Raw genomic sequence first — 15,585 nt, forward strand, 5'->3', positions numbered from 1 at the left:
GACGTCACAATATCATGACGTCAACAGACATTTAACGTCACAATAACATTGCCACCGGACGGCCACTCTCCTGATTCATTTGTCGGACCACAGTTATTGGGATCCAAAAACTAGGAACTTCTCTGTCAGGTAAACAGGCAATTGAAATGATGTATTTTGGTGGCAATGTATAGGGCTATGAAATAGATCTCCCGATAGAGTTAAATAGTAACACCAAGTTACCCGTTTTCATTTAGACAATGGCAATTAGGGATACATTCTCTCCAGGGAGCCGTTCGCAAAGCGATCTTAGCGCTACGACAGTCAAACTTAAAGTATGGGATCCAGTGCGACAAGCTAAGCGCTAACATCGCTTTGTGGAAAGGGACCTTGAAATATTTTTATTAAAGGCCTAACAGCTATTAAGACAAAACTACATGCCTAACATAAATCGTACACTTTATTACGAGTTATTGCAAACTAATATAAAACCATATCTATCATTTTTATAATAAGTAATTAATTAGTAACCATTTTCTTTCATTTAATTGTGGACCGCCTCCGTGGTCTAGTGGTAGAGCGTTCGCCCGGAGAGCGGAAGGTCCGGGGTTCGATCCCCGGCCGCGTCATACCAAAAGACGTTAATAGATGGTACTTGTTGGTACCCTGTCTGGCGCTCGTCATAAGGGGCTAAAATAAGGACTGGTCGGCTCGGAGTCAGTATACTGTGTCTGAGTGGGGTATTCATGTTAAAACTGCGGCATGGTATCTCAGTGGGCTAGCACTATAAATCGGCATCAGTCCGGACTAGTACAAGCAGCCACACACACACACACGTGCATGCACGTCGCTATATATGTGCAATAATCTTGGACGCGACGTTAAACCGCGTTTCACTTCACCTCATTTAATGGTGGCCAACTGTTCTAATAAATGTGCTCAAAGGCAATCGGTTCTTGATCAAATTACATTACTCGCTGGCATTCAAGATTAGAAATTGTGCAATATGCGGGCATACGGGGCTTCTCGGCTCATTGTCGCAAGGTATTCCGACCATGCAATATTCACAGCAATATTCCGTACTCTACGACACTCAGGTCCTTGAATTTTAGATTACAGTTACTTTCTTCTTCACAACTTAGCATAAGTCACAGATATTCGACCTGCCGGCAATTGTTCTCGTACGCAGTGTACGGAGTTCAGGTTACGGACAGTGCCCAGTCGCTTGACTATCAGCACTCGTGTATTAAGACTTTCGTACACGAACAACTACTTGAAATCTTATTGCATGCCTTAACCCAATATATCAAATGAAATGTATCCATGATCTTACATCAACATTTTGACCCCCAGTTCTTATGTAACGAAGTGTTAGATATTTCATTTCCACATTAAACAAGAATGAGATATAGAGTAACTAAATATATCACGTAGTGCCAAACAGAGCAATATTCCTGCTCGACTTTATGATTTACAATCCTCCGGCGATTGTAATAAGTTAGATCTTGCACTCAAGAGTACCAGGGCACTTCACAGCCGTTATTACAATATCACCAGGCTCACACTCGTCAGTCAACGAGCACGCGGGTTGTGAGAGACATGGGTTAGAGAGACAAGATGGGATGTACAAGCAGTGCTGGAGCAGTCTCCCCAACCCCCGGGGGTAAGGACAATCAGCGGGAGAAGCAGGAAGAAAAGAAACCTCACCCTTATCCATCCCCAGGGTCGAAGTCTGCTACCCCCAGGAGCAGGAAGGGTACAATGGAGACCGCTGGAAACCATGTTAAGGTAGAGATTGAAGAGGTAAGGGTTAATGTATGTTTACGATAAAACCATAGCTTAATGAATTGATATGATAAACTGACGAGTTGTGTCAAATTTGGAGTTTTTATTAAAGAGAAATGAGGAAGACATACGCGCACATTTTCGAAAGCTGAACAAAACGTGTACGGTAATGAATGACCTTTACTCTGAAACACCATAGCTATGCTCGGCTTCCAACAATAAATGGCATTGTTCTACAGTTGTTAATTTTAAAAATTAATAAGATATTGATCGCGGCATATATACTTTTTTAATGTAAAACAAGGACTTTTTACACCCTACTAACAACCTGTAATCGGAATCGAGCAGTTTTAAACCTATGTATAGTGCATGACGAATGGATTACTTAAACTATTTCATTCAAGGAAGACTCGGGTATTTTCAGTGCATGCGCGGTAAAACTATTCTGCCTTTGTTTAGAGCATGTGTCTGTGTTATGGTTTGCAATGAATACTACGACGAATATTTATTTACACAACATTGTGAGGTTTGTGACATTATACATTTGCATTCATCTTCTCGTGAGAACAGCTTTTTGCCGTGTAGTCAGATTTCACGGAGACATGCAGCCAGATTTTGTGGCAATCTGCCGGTCTCGAACTCGATTGACTACCCCAAAGCAAAGGCCAGGTTCACACAGTGCCGATTATGGCTCCCGTTTGAGATCAGACAGCGCTATGACCCCAAAAGTGAAAAAGTCGGATTACTATCCTCAATGATCTGGAATGTCCTATCATTGTCTGAGTCGCAGTCCTACGGATCGGGAAAGGTCCAGAGAGGTCGGCCAAGCACTCCCGACAGTATGGTGCGTCCCGTAACATTCGGGAAACTTAGCCGATTGTGTCTAGTCTGATTACAATCGTGACTATGTCGTGACAGATTCTGCTGTATCGGATCAAAATCGTAACAATGTCCTGTGTTGTCTGGACGGTGTCCTGTGGATCGGGACACTGTCGTGATGAACGGGCATGAATAGTTCATTGCCGTTTCTTGCCGATTGAGTCCAGATTGCGTCCAGATCTTGCCGAATACGAACAGTCTTTGTCGGTTCACTGTCCGGTCACTGTCTGATCTCTGTCGGGTAGCATTCGGGAGAATCGGGACGCTGTCGGGACAGATTTGGTCGTTTTCTACCATGCGGAAGATACAAATCGGATCAGATTTGGATTGAGAACGGGAGAATCGGGACGAATTCGACTTGATTTGGGACACTTTCTGAACAATATCTAATTGTTTGTGAATTTCCTGCCACGAATCACAGGATCTTGATTAGACTTTTGACAAATTTTAATCGGGAATGGTCCTATCAAAGACGGCAGTAAATATCCTGAATATGTGACTGAGCCCTAACCGATCAACTGCGCTACGTCCACACTGTTAAAAACCCATTAAAACCCAACCGTCGTTTCCAGGATTGACAACGACCACATTGAGTTTTGAGGTTGGGATAGGGGTATTGCAGTTATCAATTCCTTCACACTGGGAAAATGTGTTTGTCAAGAGTTCACAAGGTAGACTTACGTAGACGATAACAGAGGCGTTTTCTTTTGCTTGCCTCCAGACTGCAGAGTAATGTTACTGTTTCTAGATGAAAACACACTTCAGATTAATCTGCGGAAATGTTGCTTTTGAAACTAGCTCCTAATATCTCGGGTATCTGCGGTGATTCCTTTTCAAGCCACCATGCCATATAGCTACACAACGGATATGACGATATATTGACATTGCTATCCCTTGAGATAAGGTATGTGTGGTTTGATTACAGTTGTGATATTTATTCAAACCACAAATACCTGATCCTTAGAGATAACGTATTACCATAAATTGTATGCCATGTAAATACAATCATATATCTTACAGGTGGCCAACCGTTGATAAGTCATATGCCGAAGATAGCGAAAAAGGATATTGTTGGCTTGCAAAAGATTGAATACAATGTAATTAGAATTACTGAGAAATCAAATTGATAGAACTGTGCAGTATGTACCCAAGGTAACATTTGTGTCACAATAACTTTATATATGCACTAAGTATGGAAGGACATCTTTGGTGAGCAACAATAGAGGAGTGTTGTGAGTGAGTGTTGATTTGCGCCGTATAACGTCCCTATATATATATGTCATGTGAGATTAAGTGGTGGAGGTAGGCACGGGCGGCCCAATCGACTAAGGCGTCGTAATACATTACATGTATGTACAGTTATGGCCCTTAGCCGACCCAGGACAAAATGATCGTGGTTCGAATCCATGTTTCGGTGTGATCGTACCCGTGTTCATTGGTTTCACCAAGCTGATAAACGTCCAAAATCTGCTTTCCTCTCAGTGAATCAGTCAATCAGTTTATTCATATATAACTGTAAGGCCACAGGCCCATAGTACAGAATACATGACAATGTGGAAGCGGTTAGGAATGTTACAAGGATTCATTTCTTAATAACATGGCATGATATATAAAGAGAGAGAGATTTTGTAAAGCCGTTTTGCTCTAATGTGAAATTAAAGAGATAAACTTGTATTTATTTGGATGTACATAGTATTTCTGTTCAACATATTTTTTCCTTAAATTATCATATTTACAACATACAAGTAGAAAATGAAATTCATCTTCGACAACATTTAATGAACATTGTTTACATAATCTTAAACATTTGGGTATTTTGTTGTGCCTGCCAACTTCAACCATTAACCTGTGTGAGCTGCATCTAAATTGTGTTAATGATATTCTGCATTTTCTTATATTTACATCAGTTAAAAAAAAATTCTGCGCATATTTGCATTTTAAAATATCTATAATATTCGCATTTGCTAGAAACATCTACAGTAGATCTCCATGTTTGAAAGTACATGTCAAAAAGCGTCTGCCTTATTTTCGATATGAACATGGCATGATTCTCTCTCACATAGTCCTGACACGCCGTTATATAGCTGACATTTTGATCAAAGCACCGTTAAACCCAACACACCTATACTTATTGACATTTGGTTACAGACAGAAATGGCCCATGGTTGCACATATGTCTAATCAAGTACTAAGTGCCATCGACCGGGGTAGAATAGGTCTTCAGCAACCCATGCTTGCCGTAAAAGGTGACTATGCTTGTCGAGGCGACTAACGGGATCGGGTGGTCAGGCTCGCTGACTTGGTTGATGCATGTTATCGTATCCCAGTTATGTGGATAGATGCTCATGATGTCAATCACTGGATTGTCTGGTCCAGACTCGATTATTTACAGACCGCCGTCATATAGATGGAATATTGCTGAGTGTGGCGTAAACAACAAACAAACAAACAAACAAAGTGCCATCATACTCATGAATTATCAACATAAGCTGAATTGCGAGTGAGTGAGTGAGTGATTATTGCTTAAAGCCGCATCAGCACTTTTTTAGGTATTCGCGGCGAGGTTGAATTGTGCATGAGGAGTCATACGCTATATAGCCACAAGCTATACTGATGCGACATTCAAGTAAACTGCCGGGCAAAAGAAAGTATACACTTGAAAACTGGATTTGACGAAACAAATACAAACGTTATCAAAAAGCTACTCGACTGGAAACAGTCGCCGAAACACTGCAAACTTAAAGTCCCAAACACAACCATGATTCCCGTATCATACACATCACTATCAAATAATCATTTTTCCTCTGTGTCATGTTTAGCCACCATCAAACATGGATGTATACCTCCTTTTGCCCGGCAGTGTATTTCCCGACCATAGTATTGTTATATGTCTGATACATTCTTGCACGTTGGACATTCCAAGCAGTTAGTTAACATTGCTATATAAATATAATAAGAAAATTCTAGTGAAAGTGCGACATACTTGACATGTTTTGAAGGTTACCAATGAAACAGTGGCCAGTCTGAGGGAGATGCCCCCTAGCTACCCTCCACCGGAACCACCGTCCTACAGCAAGGGGCTCTACCTCAGGGGCGTGAACTTCACCAAGACGGACCGGCTGGCTAGCAGGGTAAGTAAGCTCCACTGATTCATGAGTGTTTGTTGTTTAATGCCGCATTCAGCAATATGACAGGACCATTTATGGCTACGAGTTGGGTCTGTGTGTCGAATCTGGACCGCACAAACCAGTGGTTGATATAATGAGCTACGTCCCACGCCTCATGTCCATCTGGACACCTGGTGCCATCTCGTTTAAGGCACCTGGATTCACTGACTGTGGGTTCAAATCCAACATTCGTTCTGATTATGATCCTTGGTTTGTCTGCACCATGCCCGTGCACATATTCAACCCACGCACAAACCAGTGATTGATATGAACAACGTCCCACGCCTCATGTCCCTATCGGGTTTTTAAGGTCCCTCAATCCACTGACTGTGTGTTCAAATCTAACATTCGTACTGATTATGATCCATGGTATGTCTGCAGCATGGCCGAGCGTCATATTCCTCCAACGCTCTATAATATCTAAACTAGTGTTTAAAGGGGTATAAAACCCAACTCACTCACTCACCCTGCTCCAAGACATTGTTCATACATCGTCCGTAGGTACATCTGTTTCCTGTAAAACATATACAACATTCATAAATCTCTTAAAAATATCTTAAGAAATCTGAAGTGAGATTGAAATAAAACGTGTCCATCATGAGATCTCAAGACGTTTGTGTCAATAGTGTGTGTAATGTCCACACAGGCATTCATCGATTGTCAAACCGCGACATAAAACCCTATATCACCCTGCATTATACTGACTTATATAGCTCAATATCGACTTGAGCTGTATGGTGTAATAAATGAGCGTGATAAACGAGAGTGTACTCCACTTCTAGGAGATTGTCCTTGGTCGTTAATATAAACACATATACCAAACAGGCGTTGACATCTGTAGCCCTGTCCAGTCAAGGTAACAGACTGATACGCAATGACACCTCGTTAATCCGGACACTGTTAAAACCGAATCGACGCCTCCCGGACGATTATTGTTGAGGACGTCAATATATACGCAAATAGATATTAATCTGTATAGACCCAAATAGATAAATATTAATCTGAATAAACACAAATAGATATTAATCTTATTGTACCTTTCATTCGTAGGAATATTACTTCCGGATACTAACAGATTAATGCGTGTTTACAGTAGTAAAACGTATGCAAAAATCTCCTTTTTATGAATGAGGGCAAAATATATTTTAAATAAATACAGTAGATCTTGCTTAATTCCTTCTATATGATCAAATGTCGATCACACTAAACAATGTATCAATGGTAGTATTAATAAAACCTGTCAATTAATATCAATGATACCTGCCAATTAGTATCAATGATACCTGTCTAGTATTAACGATACCTTTCAAATAGTATTAATGATGCCTGTCACTTAATATCAATGATACCTGTCAATTAATAGCAATGATACCTGTCAATTAATAGCAATGATACCTGTCAATTAATAGCAATGATACCTGTCAATTATAACATTGCTCTGAGCTTGATGCTCATAACCCGCCATCATCATTTAAGTGTACAAATATACCGTGGCTCTTTTCTCCCCAAGAATCCCCAAGTCATAATTCGTATTTGCTATAATGTACCGGACATTTCATCACCGTGGTTAATTCTACAATAAACGTTAAGAAATAAAATCTCTTTGAATGACTTATCGAATGCTTGCTGATTCCATGGTTTGACAGCAATCACCCGTGCATTATTATAACGTATGCAATAATCACTCTTACTTCCTGCAAACAGGTTCCTAAAGACGTCCTTAATTCCTACGATCAACTCGTCAAGTACCTCTCACAGGAATCCACGGAGGACCTCTTCAAGGTCAGGGCGATACTCGTCTGGCTCGTCCGCGCCTACGTACAACCTCTGCAGAATATCACGGGCCAAGGTCAAACTAAAGCCAGCGGCCAAGGTCATATTTCTACCCAAGGTCACAACCAAACTAAAGTCAGTAATCAAGGTCAAGATACAATTGTAGACAGTGCTAATATGCATTCGGACAACGATGGCAATGTGGAGGAAAATGTTAACATGAACGGTTTACTCAATTGCCGTCATCGCCCGAAAGAATCGATTGATCATTTTCCTGGATTAGACCTTGACCTTGTTCATAAAGGTCAGGTTGACCTGGCTATCATGTTTGCGTTCTGTTGCAGGTGAGATATTTGTGTCATGGAAACATGTTTATTTTTCGTATCAGTTTCTTTCTATTTTGACCCAATGAAAGGAACTTACATACCGGTTGGAGAAACATCCAGACTTGTAAGTGTACTGTTTATAATCAAATGAATTACGCTGGACAGACCATTAATCACTCTTCTCTAAAGTAGTCAAAAGGAATTTGTATACAATAAACACACATTACATGTAACCTTTTGGTCCTTGCCGACGAAGTAATTTCTCCTCGGTCATGATGAGTTGAAGGCTGTGACTAATAACTTAAAATTAAGTGTTTAAAGTTAACATGGCTCGATATCAGTTTACTCCACAAGAAACACGTAAATGAAATATTCACTCAATTAATAAATTTCTTTATAAATTATGGTTGTGAAGTACATCATAATGCGCACTGAGACAAACCATTTTTCATGTATACTGCTGGAAACAAAATAAGGAAACCCACAATTGGAAGGCTATGGGAGGCCCACCAGCTATGATAGTTTAACTACAGTCCTATGAAAAAATCGGGTGTTCTTAAACGTCTTTTGAGTAGTATATAACGTAACCCATGGGGATTCCGGGTTAGAATAGATTCAACCTATGCTGGTTGTAAGATGCGGCCAAATGGATCGGGTTGTTAGGCTCTGTGGTCGATGGCGTGTTAACGTACCCTGGAAGTGTAAATTGTTGCTCATAATATCAGTCACTGGATTGTCTAGATCAGAATCGATTATGTACAAACAGGCGTCATATAGCTGGAATATTGCTGAGTGTGGCGTTAAACAACAAACGAACAATTATGTACAACATACCCCATAACTTTAGACACCTGTATAGCTGCCAACGACTGAAACACAAACGTATACAGGTGGAAATGAATACAGTACCGGTAACGAGATATTTCTATATAAAATATATATTATCTAAACTTGTACACTGTAACCTTTCAGCAGACATCGGTGGTATCTCAGATATTTATCATAATGAGATCCATGTAATATGTAGCTATTTCCAAAAGTTAAATGAAAAAAGGGGTTGTGATTAACCTTTTTCTAGGTTATATGTTTATTACAATTATTGACTCTGAGCAATAAGTGACCAATCTGAAGGCATGCATGTTTGTTTGTTTGTTTGTTGTTTAACGCCGCACTCTGTAAATAATCGAGTCTGGACCAGACAATCCAGTGATTGACATCATGAGCATCGATCCACATGATTGGGATCAGCGAGCCTGACCACCCGATCCTGTTAGTCGCCTCTTACGACACGCTTAGTCACCTTTTACGTCAAGCAATGGTTGCTGAAGACCTATTCTACGGGTTTAATGGCCTGTGTGACCAGTATTAGGAACCTACATTGTCGTAAAGAGTATTGCATCCTTTTTGTTCCAGAAAAGCGGGTATCAAGTGCGTTGTAATCCGAGGCCAGTGCAAGCCAGACTGGTATGAGGTGAATGGGAACATGCGTCCCAGGGGTGTCTGGAACTCCGTGTACCTGAACGGGGTGTGGCGGTTGATCCACCCACACTGGAGCATCATCCACACCACAGTGGAGGCATCACGAGTGAAAGATGAGATAGTGATGGAGAACCCCACACTGAAATATGCGTTTGATGATTATTACTTCCTTACAAATCCTGAAGAACTTATAACAAGTTGTCTGCCAGATAACCCGAAATGGCAGCTTTTGAAGAAGCCAGTTCCCAGTGGTCGGTTTCAGCTGATGCCATACTTCACCAGGCATTTCTTTAAACTGGGTCTCAGCTTGTCCAAGGACAAAGACGGCATCCTGAAAACATCCCAAGGTAAAGCTAGAGTCGATATAGACTTCCCCGAAGGAAACCAGCCTCAGCTGTACTATCACATAGCAGAGAAGGAGATTCCTTCAGCTGAGTCCGTTGTCATGGATACAGATTCACTCAGGAGATGTGTGTTTATGTTCAAGATGGAGTCCACATATTCATTCCGCTTGTGTTTCAAGAAGCGAGGAGTGTACAATCTAAGGATTTATGGCGGTCATGTGAAACACGTGGATACCGAGGTTGATCGAGCACCTTTACTATGTCAGCTCCAGGTTGACTGTGAGGAACCGGCTCCAACATGGCTACCCACACCCCTCTCTCCTGCCATTGGGTGGGGACAAAGTGAACTCGGCGTCAAGATTGGGGTGATTCCAATATCTCACAAAGGGGGAATAGCATGTACGAATGAGCATCGTAAAGTCAATTTCATGTTCAAGATAGCGCCAACTGCAGAGCTCCAAGCGAATCTGATATCTTCCAAGACTTCGAATCCAGTACCAGTCCCTGATTTTGTTCACAAAGACAACAAAGCAATATTGTTGGTGGTTCTACCAAGTGGCGAGGAACTCTGCTTGAGAGTCAACGCTAGGTCCAAAAAGGAAAACGGAAAGGGTTTTGTCAACGTGTGCAATTTCATTGTGAAAGGTCAACCGGTGCCTTTGCAGAAGGAGGTATTACTATTATTAAAAATAATTTCGTACAGACACGTGGCGCTTTCAAATGACGTTGCATGCAGTAACAACTTTGTCTTTCAAATACTTCTCTTAATTGATGTTTGTGTGTATATCCCTAAGGACGAGGCGTCAGTTTTAACATTGAATTCCATATATTTGAAAAGATAACTGATGAGTATAGCCAGTGTATATGTTTCCCAGCGAGCCCGAGACCGACGCCTGAAGAACATGCTTGAGGCGGCCATGAGATCCGGGACGGAAGGTCAGCTGGTCAAGGCGATGAACGAGTACACCATGTTCGTCCACGCAGACACCGGGGAGCTGGACAGGGCGGAGGACATACTAGCGTACCTCAGGCTAAAGACCAGTCAGTATTCACGTGGATTTCAATCACAGGGGAGATTATAGTCGGCATCAACCTTAAAACCCGAAAACAGAATTATTCAGGCCCGGTTGATAGCGTGACATCGAACTCTGACCACTAGCTTGTCTATGTACTTGTCATGAAGTTGCGATACCTACATGTATATTTAGTGGATGAGTCGTGCCAGAATCCGCCTATTACAAACATTGGTGTTTTGGCTCAGTTGTAAACGTCTATGGTCCGTATCACTTATATTGTCTCTGCCGTTGGTTTTCCTCACACAATAAGCCGTGATGATTAAAATACTGTTGAAATTACCGTTAAATTCACCTAACTAACACACTTCCCTTTCCTACCTTCCAGATCTGCTTGATGCCATACAGAGGGACTTCGTCCCAAACCTTGAGATGACCATATACGATGCCGAGACTTCCAAACACGTTGAGGAGCTTAAGAGTTACATCCGGGTGGCTAAGGCTCATCTCCATCATCTACAACGCACTGCGACCTACAGAAACCACGTGCTCACTCTCAACCAATCACTGTTGCTGGAGATAAGGGGCTACATGGAGCCAAGTCCCATCATATATGACGTCATGGTGGCAGTCCTTCTACTTCTGGGCGAGAGAAGATCAAATCTATACGTATGTCCAGATGATTTATGTGTAGCAAGCGGCATTTGGTACCGAGCCGAAGCATAAATCCCATAAAAAAAAGCATAAATGTTGCGCAGTGAGGCAGTACATTTTCATAATCCACGTGACTACCTCCGTGGTCTGGTGGTAGAGCGTCTGTCCGGAGATCGGGTGTTCGATTCCCGACCGCGTCATACCAAAATACGTTAAAAGATAGTACTCGTCGTTACCCTGCCTGGCGCTCGGCACTAAGGGGCTAAAACAAGGACTGGTCGGCTCGGAGTCAGTATACTTTGTCTGAGTGGGGTTTTCATGTTAGATTGCGGCATGGTATTTCAGTGGGCTAGCACTTTAAAAGCGCATTGGTACAGTCTAGTACAAGCAGCCACACACGCGTGCACGAACGTCGCTATTTGAGTGCAATAATTTTGAACGCAACGTTAAACCCCATTTTACCCCACCCCATATAATTCACGTATATGGACGGTTTCATATATTATTCATCATTTCAAGTTTCCATCTGACCTGTTAGTTTCAAGTTTTCACACAACCCACACCCAATGCAGTCCACAATGCAGGATTTATTATGAAGAGTAACAAAATACCATCAAACATGGTTGCATGTAGTGATTTTAAGTGTCTTAATTAATTTAATTAAACTAAAATAACAAATCTCACCATCATATCACCAAGAAACATTTGATTTTGTACATGCATATAAGCCTTTAAGATAGACTACAATAACAATCCTACATTAAAGATACCCCCTTGCTATTCTCCAGGAATGGAAGTATATCCGTAGCACCCTCAGCCGGACAGGTAAGGCCAGCATCCTGAACTGTATAGAGAGGTTCCACCCGGAACGGGTGAGCCACGACCGGCTTACGGAAGCAGATGCCATCTTGTCCAAGCATTCCCTGGACCAGGTCTGGGAGGCTAGTGCGGGAGCGGCGGTCATACATAGATGGGTAGGTTTGGTTCGATGGTGTTTGTTTGTTGTTTAACGCTGCACTCAGCAATATTCCAGCTATATGACAGCGGTCTGTAAATAATCGAGTCTGGACCAGACAATCCAGTGACTGGCATCATGAGCATTGATCTTCGCAATCAGGATAGGATGACATGTATCAACCAAATCAGCGAGCCTGACCTCTTGATCCCGTTAGTCGCCTCTTGAGACCAGCATGGGTTGCTGAAAACCAATTGTAAACAGGATCTTCACGGGTATTTGATGGTGTAACGCTTCGTCGATATCTATTATTTTGTATCTCCATTTTTTTAATGGCAAACGTACTGGAACCATTCACTTCTTTTTGTGTCCGACTGGATTAAACGGGGAAGTCTGTGGGAAGTTACTGGTAAGGGAAACGGAGACGTCATTATCCCAAACGACGCGGTTGTTGAGAATGGGTCCGGGTAATAGTAGAATAGTAGACAATAGATAGTCGAGGACGGGTGTAACATGTGAAAGTGACAGTTCTCACATTGCTACGTGTATTTATATACGTCAGTTGATGAGGATGGAATATATCAGGATTCCACAAGGATACCAGGTTTTGGGCGTTATTGACTAAATTTGTCAAACATGGAGCCTCTGTATTGGGCTAGATTGAGGATTATCGATCTCCAAACTTAGCATATGAAAAGTGGTGACGTACAAACTAGCTCCATCGACTGATCATCTTCTCATTTTCGACATTAGGCCAAAGACGTAATTGGGAAGATCAAGTGGGGCGACTCGGCACAGCCTGGGGTAGATCCAAACAATGTCGACCATGCTGATCTCGAGAATTCTGGTAAAAGTCTAGAAGGTGATTCAAACGTTGCGACGGCAACTGAGTTTGTTGATTTTACAAGCTCGAGTTATACAGTAAACGGAGTCGGTGGAGGAAACGATAGCCAAGCTCAGGGTCATTCTGGGGATGAGGCTGTAGGTTCCAATGATGGGGATAACAGTCGCTCTCTGCAATACCAGACAAAGTCAAGGTCAAGAACGTCCACAAGAAGTGAAAGGTCAAAGTCAGATACGGACCAGGATGATTTTGCCTCGGCAAGGAACATTTCGACTGAGTTTGTTGATTTTACAAGCTCGAGTTCTACAGGAAACAGAGTTGGTGGTGAAGATGAACACCAAGATCAGAGTCATTCTGAGGGTGAGGCTGTAGGTTCCAATGATGTTGTTGATGATGGCGATGATGTTGCGGCGGCAAGTGAGATTGTATACGATCTTTTTTTTGATTTTACTCGTGCGAGTTCTACAGGAAACCAAGTCCTTGGTGAACACGAAAGCCAAGATCAGGGTCATTCCGAAGATGAAGCTGTAGCTTTCAATGATGGGGATAACAAAGACTCTTGTTCTCGATGTCAGCCACCGCACAGAAATGGTTTCCTTTTTCTGTGTGGGCAATGTCGTAAAGTAGATCAGTTTTAGAGTTAAAAAATTATTATTTCATATCCAGAACTAGATTTCATATGTAAATAATCATCTGATAATTATAGGTTCTTGTTTACGAAAATAGTTACAGGGGAATGCATACCAGCAGTCAAACGAATTGCTTCCTCATTGCCTTTGAGTTCCAGTGTGTGTATGCGTGTGCGTGCGTGCTTGCGTGCGTGCGTGCGTGCGTGCGTGCCAGCGTGCGTGCGTGTGTCTGTGTCTGTGTGTTGTGTGGCCAGGATGTTGCTTAGTGCAGTTAATCACATTCTCATGTTTAATATAGTTCATGTTTAGCCAAAATGAGGAAAACTAGTTATGATCAAACTAAGTTATTACTGCTGTGTGACTAAGTTATTATTGTTTGAGTTTAGAAAATATTCTGTATAATACTGTTATTTAACAATTCCTGCATACTTATTCGCAGTGTTGATATCATTATTTTGCCAGTTACGTTCTGTTTAATTGTTGAGTTTCCTTGTTGTATTATTCATTAAGCCTTCATTGTTTGAAGACGCTGTCATTTTTATAATAAACTTCTGTTCAATATATCAAGGGCTTTAAATGAAGTGAATACAATATAAGCAGCCACGTTCATGTTGTGTAATGTTGTTTTGTTGACATTAATTATTATTTATTTATTTATTCCGTCCACACATGTGTGCCTTGGCATTGCAGCAGTCTCATGGGTTTTATGCATCATGTATTTATGTGATGTTATATTTAGTATATATTTACTAAATTTATTCGTAACAGTATTCATGTTTAACAAGGATATGTTATATATTTTGATAATTATTGCTCGTGTTAGGCAGTTTGTAGTGAGTTAAAATATTTTGTGCAATTTATATAACATTTTACTTTACTGTCAAGTCGTCTGTGATATTTTACAGAAATAAACCCGTCAGATGTTTCCTGTTTATCGCTGTTTCTAGAGTCCATACACGCTCGTTTGTTTGATGTTAAACGCCGCAATTTGGATACGATGACATAAGTCAGCTAAGTCACAGAGCCTGACCACTCGATACCGTTAATTCTGACCCGGATCTTTGTGACGGGTCGATATACCCTTGTTATCACACGGAGTGCGTGAGTGAGTGAGTGAGTGAGTGAGGAAGTACACATATTTTAACAATAATAAAACTTTGCCGAAGACAGGGAATCGAACCCTTGTTTTCTGATGGCAAGCGAACACACTACCAACCACACCACAAGCCACCCCACGATCCTACAGTACAGTCTATTCTTGAATTGATTTTCTTTGATAATTATTGCATAGTTTTACTATTTGTTTGAGTGCCGAGAATATATCCAACTATTTATTTTTGAGCTGGTTCCTCACTGAAGTACCGCTGGGTAAATCGATACACATATCGCCCTTAACGCTTTATGTGCGCTTCTATTGTACAGTGGAAGATCTTCATTAAAGTGAATTCGTTTGGTTTTACTCCGCTTTTAATGATATTCCAATCATATCACAGCAGCTGGTATGACACCAGAATCGAGCTTCACCCATTGTATCTATGTGAGGACTCGAACCCGGACCTTCGGCGAGACGAGGGAATGCTTTTACCACTAGGCTGCTGTGTTTTGTTTCTTTTGTTGTTTAACAACGCACTCAGCAATATTCCGGCTATGTGACGGCGGTCTGTAAATAGCTGAGTCTGGACCAGACAATCCAGTGATTGACACCATGAGCATCGATCCACGCAATTGGGATCGATGACTTGCATCAACCAAGTCAAC

The 15,585-nt window shown here is 41.5% G+C and overlaps 1 protein-coding gene across 1 annotated transcript; it reads left to right on the forward strand.

The window, feature by feature from the left end:
• LOC124131313 lies at positions 1–14,137 on the forward strand. Its single transcript, XM_046494507.2, has 9 exons — positions 1–129; positions 1,537–1,782; positions 5,643–5,774; positions 7,515–7,927; positions 9,323–10,403; positions 10,608–10,773; positions 11,134–11,414; positions 12,188–12,373; positions 13,108–14,137. The coding sequence occupies exons 2-9, from the start codon at positions 1,597–1,599 to the stop codon at positions 13,834–13,836; spliced, it is 3,174 nt and encodes a 1,057-aa protein (XP_046350463.2). The 5' UTR covers positions 1–129; positions 1,537–1,596; the 3' UTR covers positions 13,837–14,137.
• Positions 14,138–15,585: the final 1,448 nt, after the last annotated feature.

Source organism: Haliotis rufescens, unplaced genomic scaffold, assembly GCF_023055435.1.
Source record: "Haliotis rufescens isolate VD_foot unplaced genomic scaffold, xgHalRufe1.0.p SCAF_1, whole genome shotgun sequence".
Taxonomy (NCBI): Eukaryota; Metazoa; Mollusca; class Gastropoda; order Lepetellida; family Haliotidae; genus Haliotis; species Haliotis rufescens.

Coding starts and splice junctions, on each gene's coding strand:
- LOC124131313 (XM_046494507.2), top strand. CDS start 1,597: ATGGGATGTACAAGCAGTGCTGGAGCAGTCTCCCCAACCCCCGGGGGT. Junction 10,404..10,607: donor CGGTGCCTTTGCAGAAGGAG/GTATTACTATTA, acceptor TATGTTTCCCAG/CGAGCCCGAGACCGACGCCT. Junction 10,774..11,133: donor GTACCTCAGGCTAAAGACCA/GTCAGTATTCAC, acceptor CCTACCTTCCAG/ATCTGCTTGATGCCATACAG.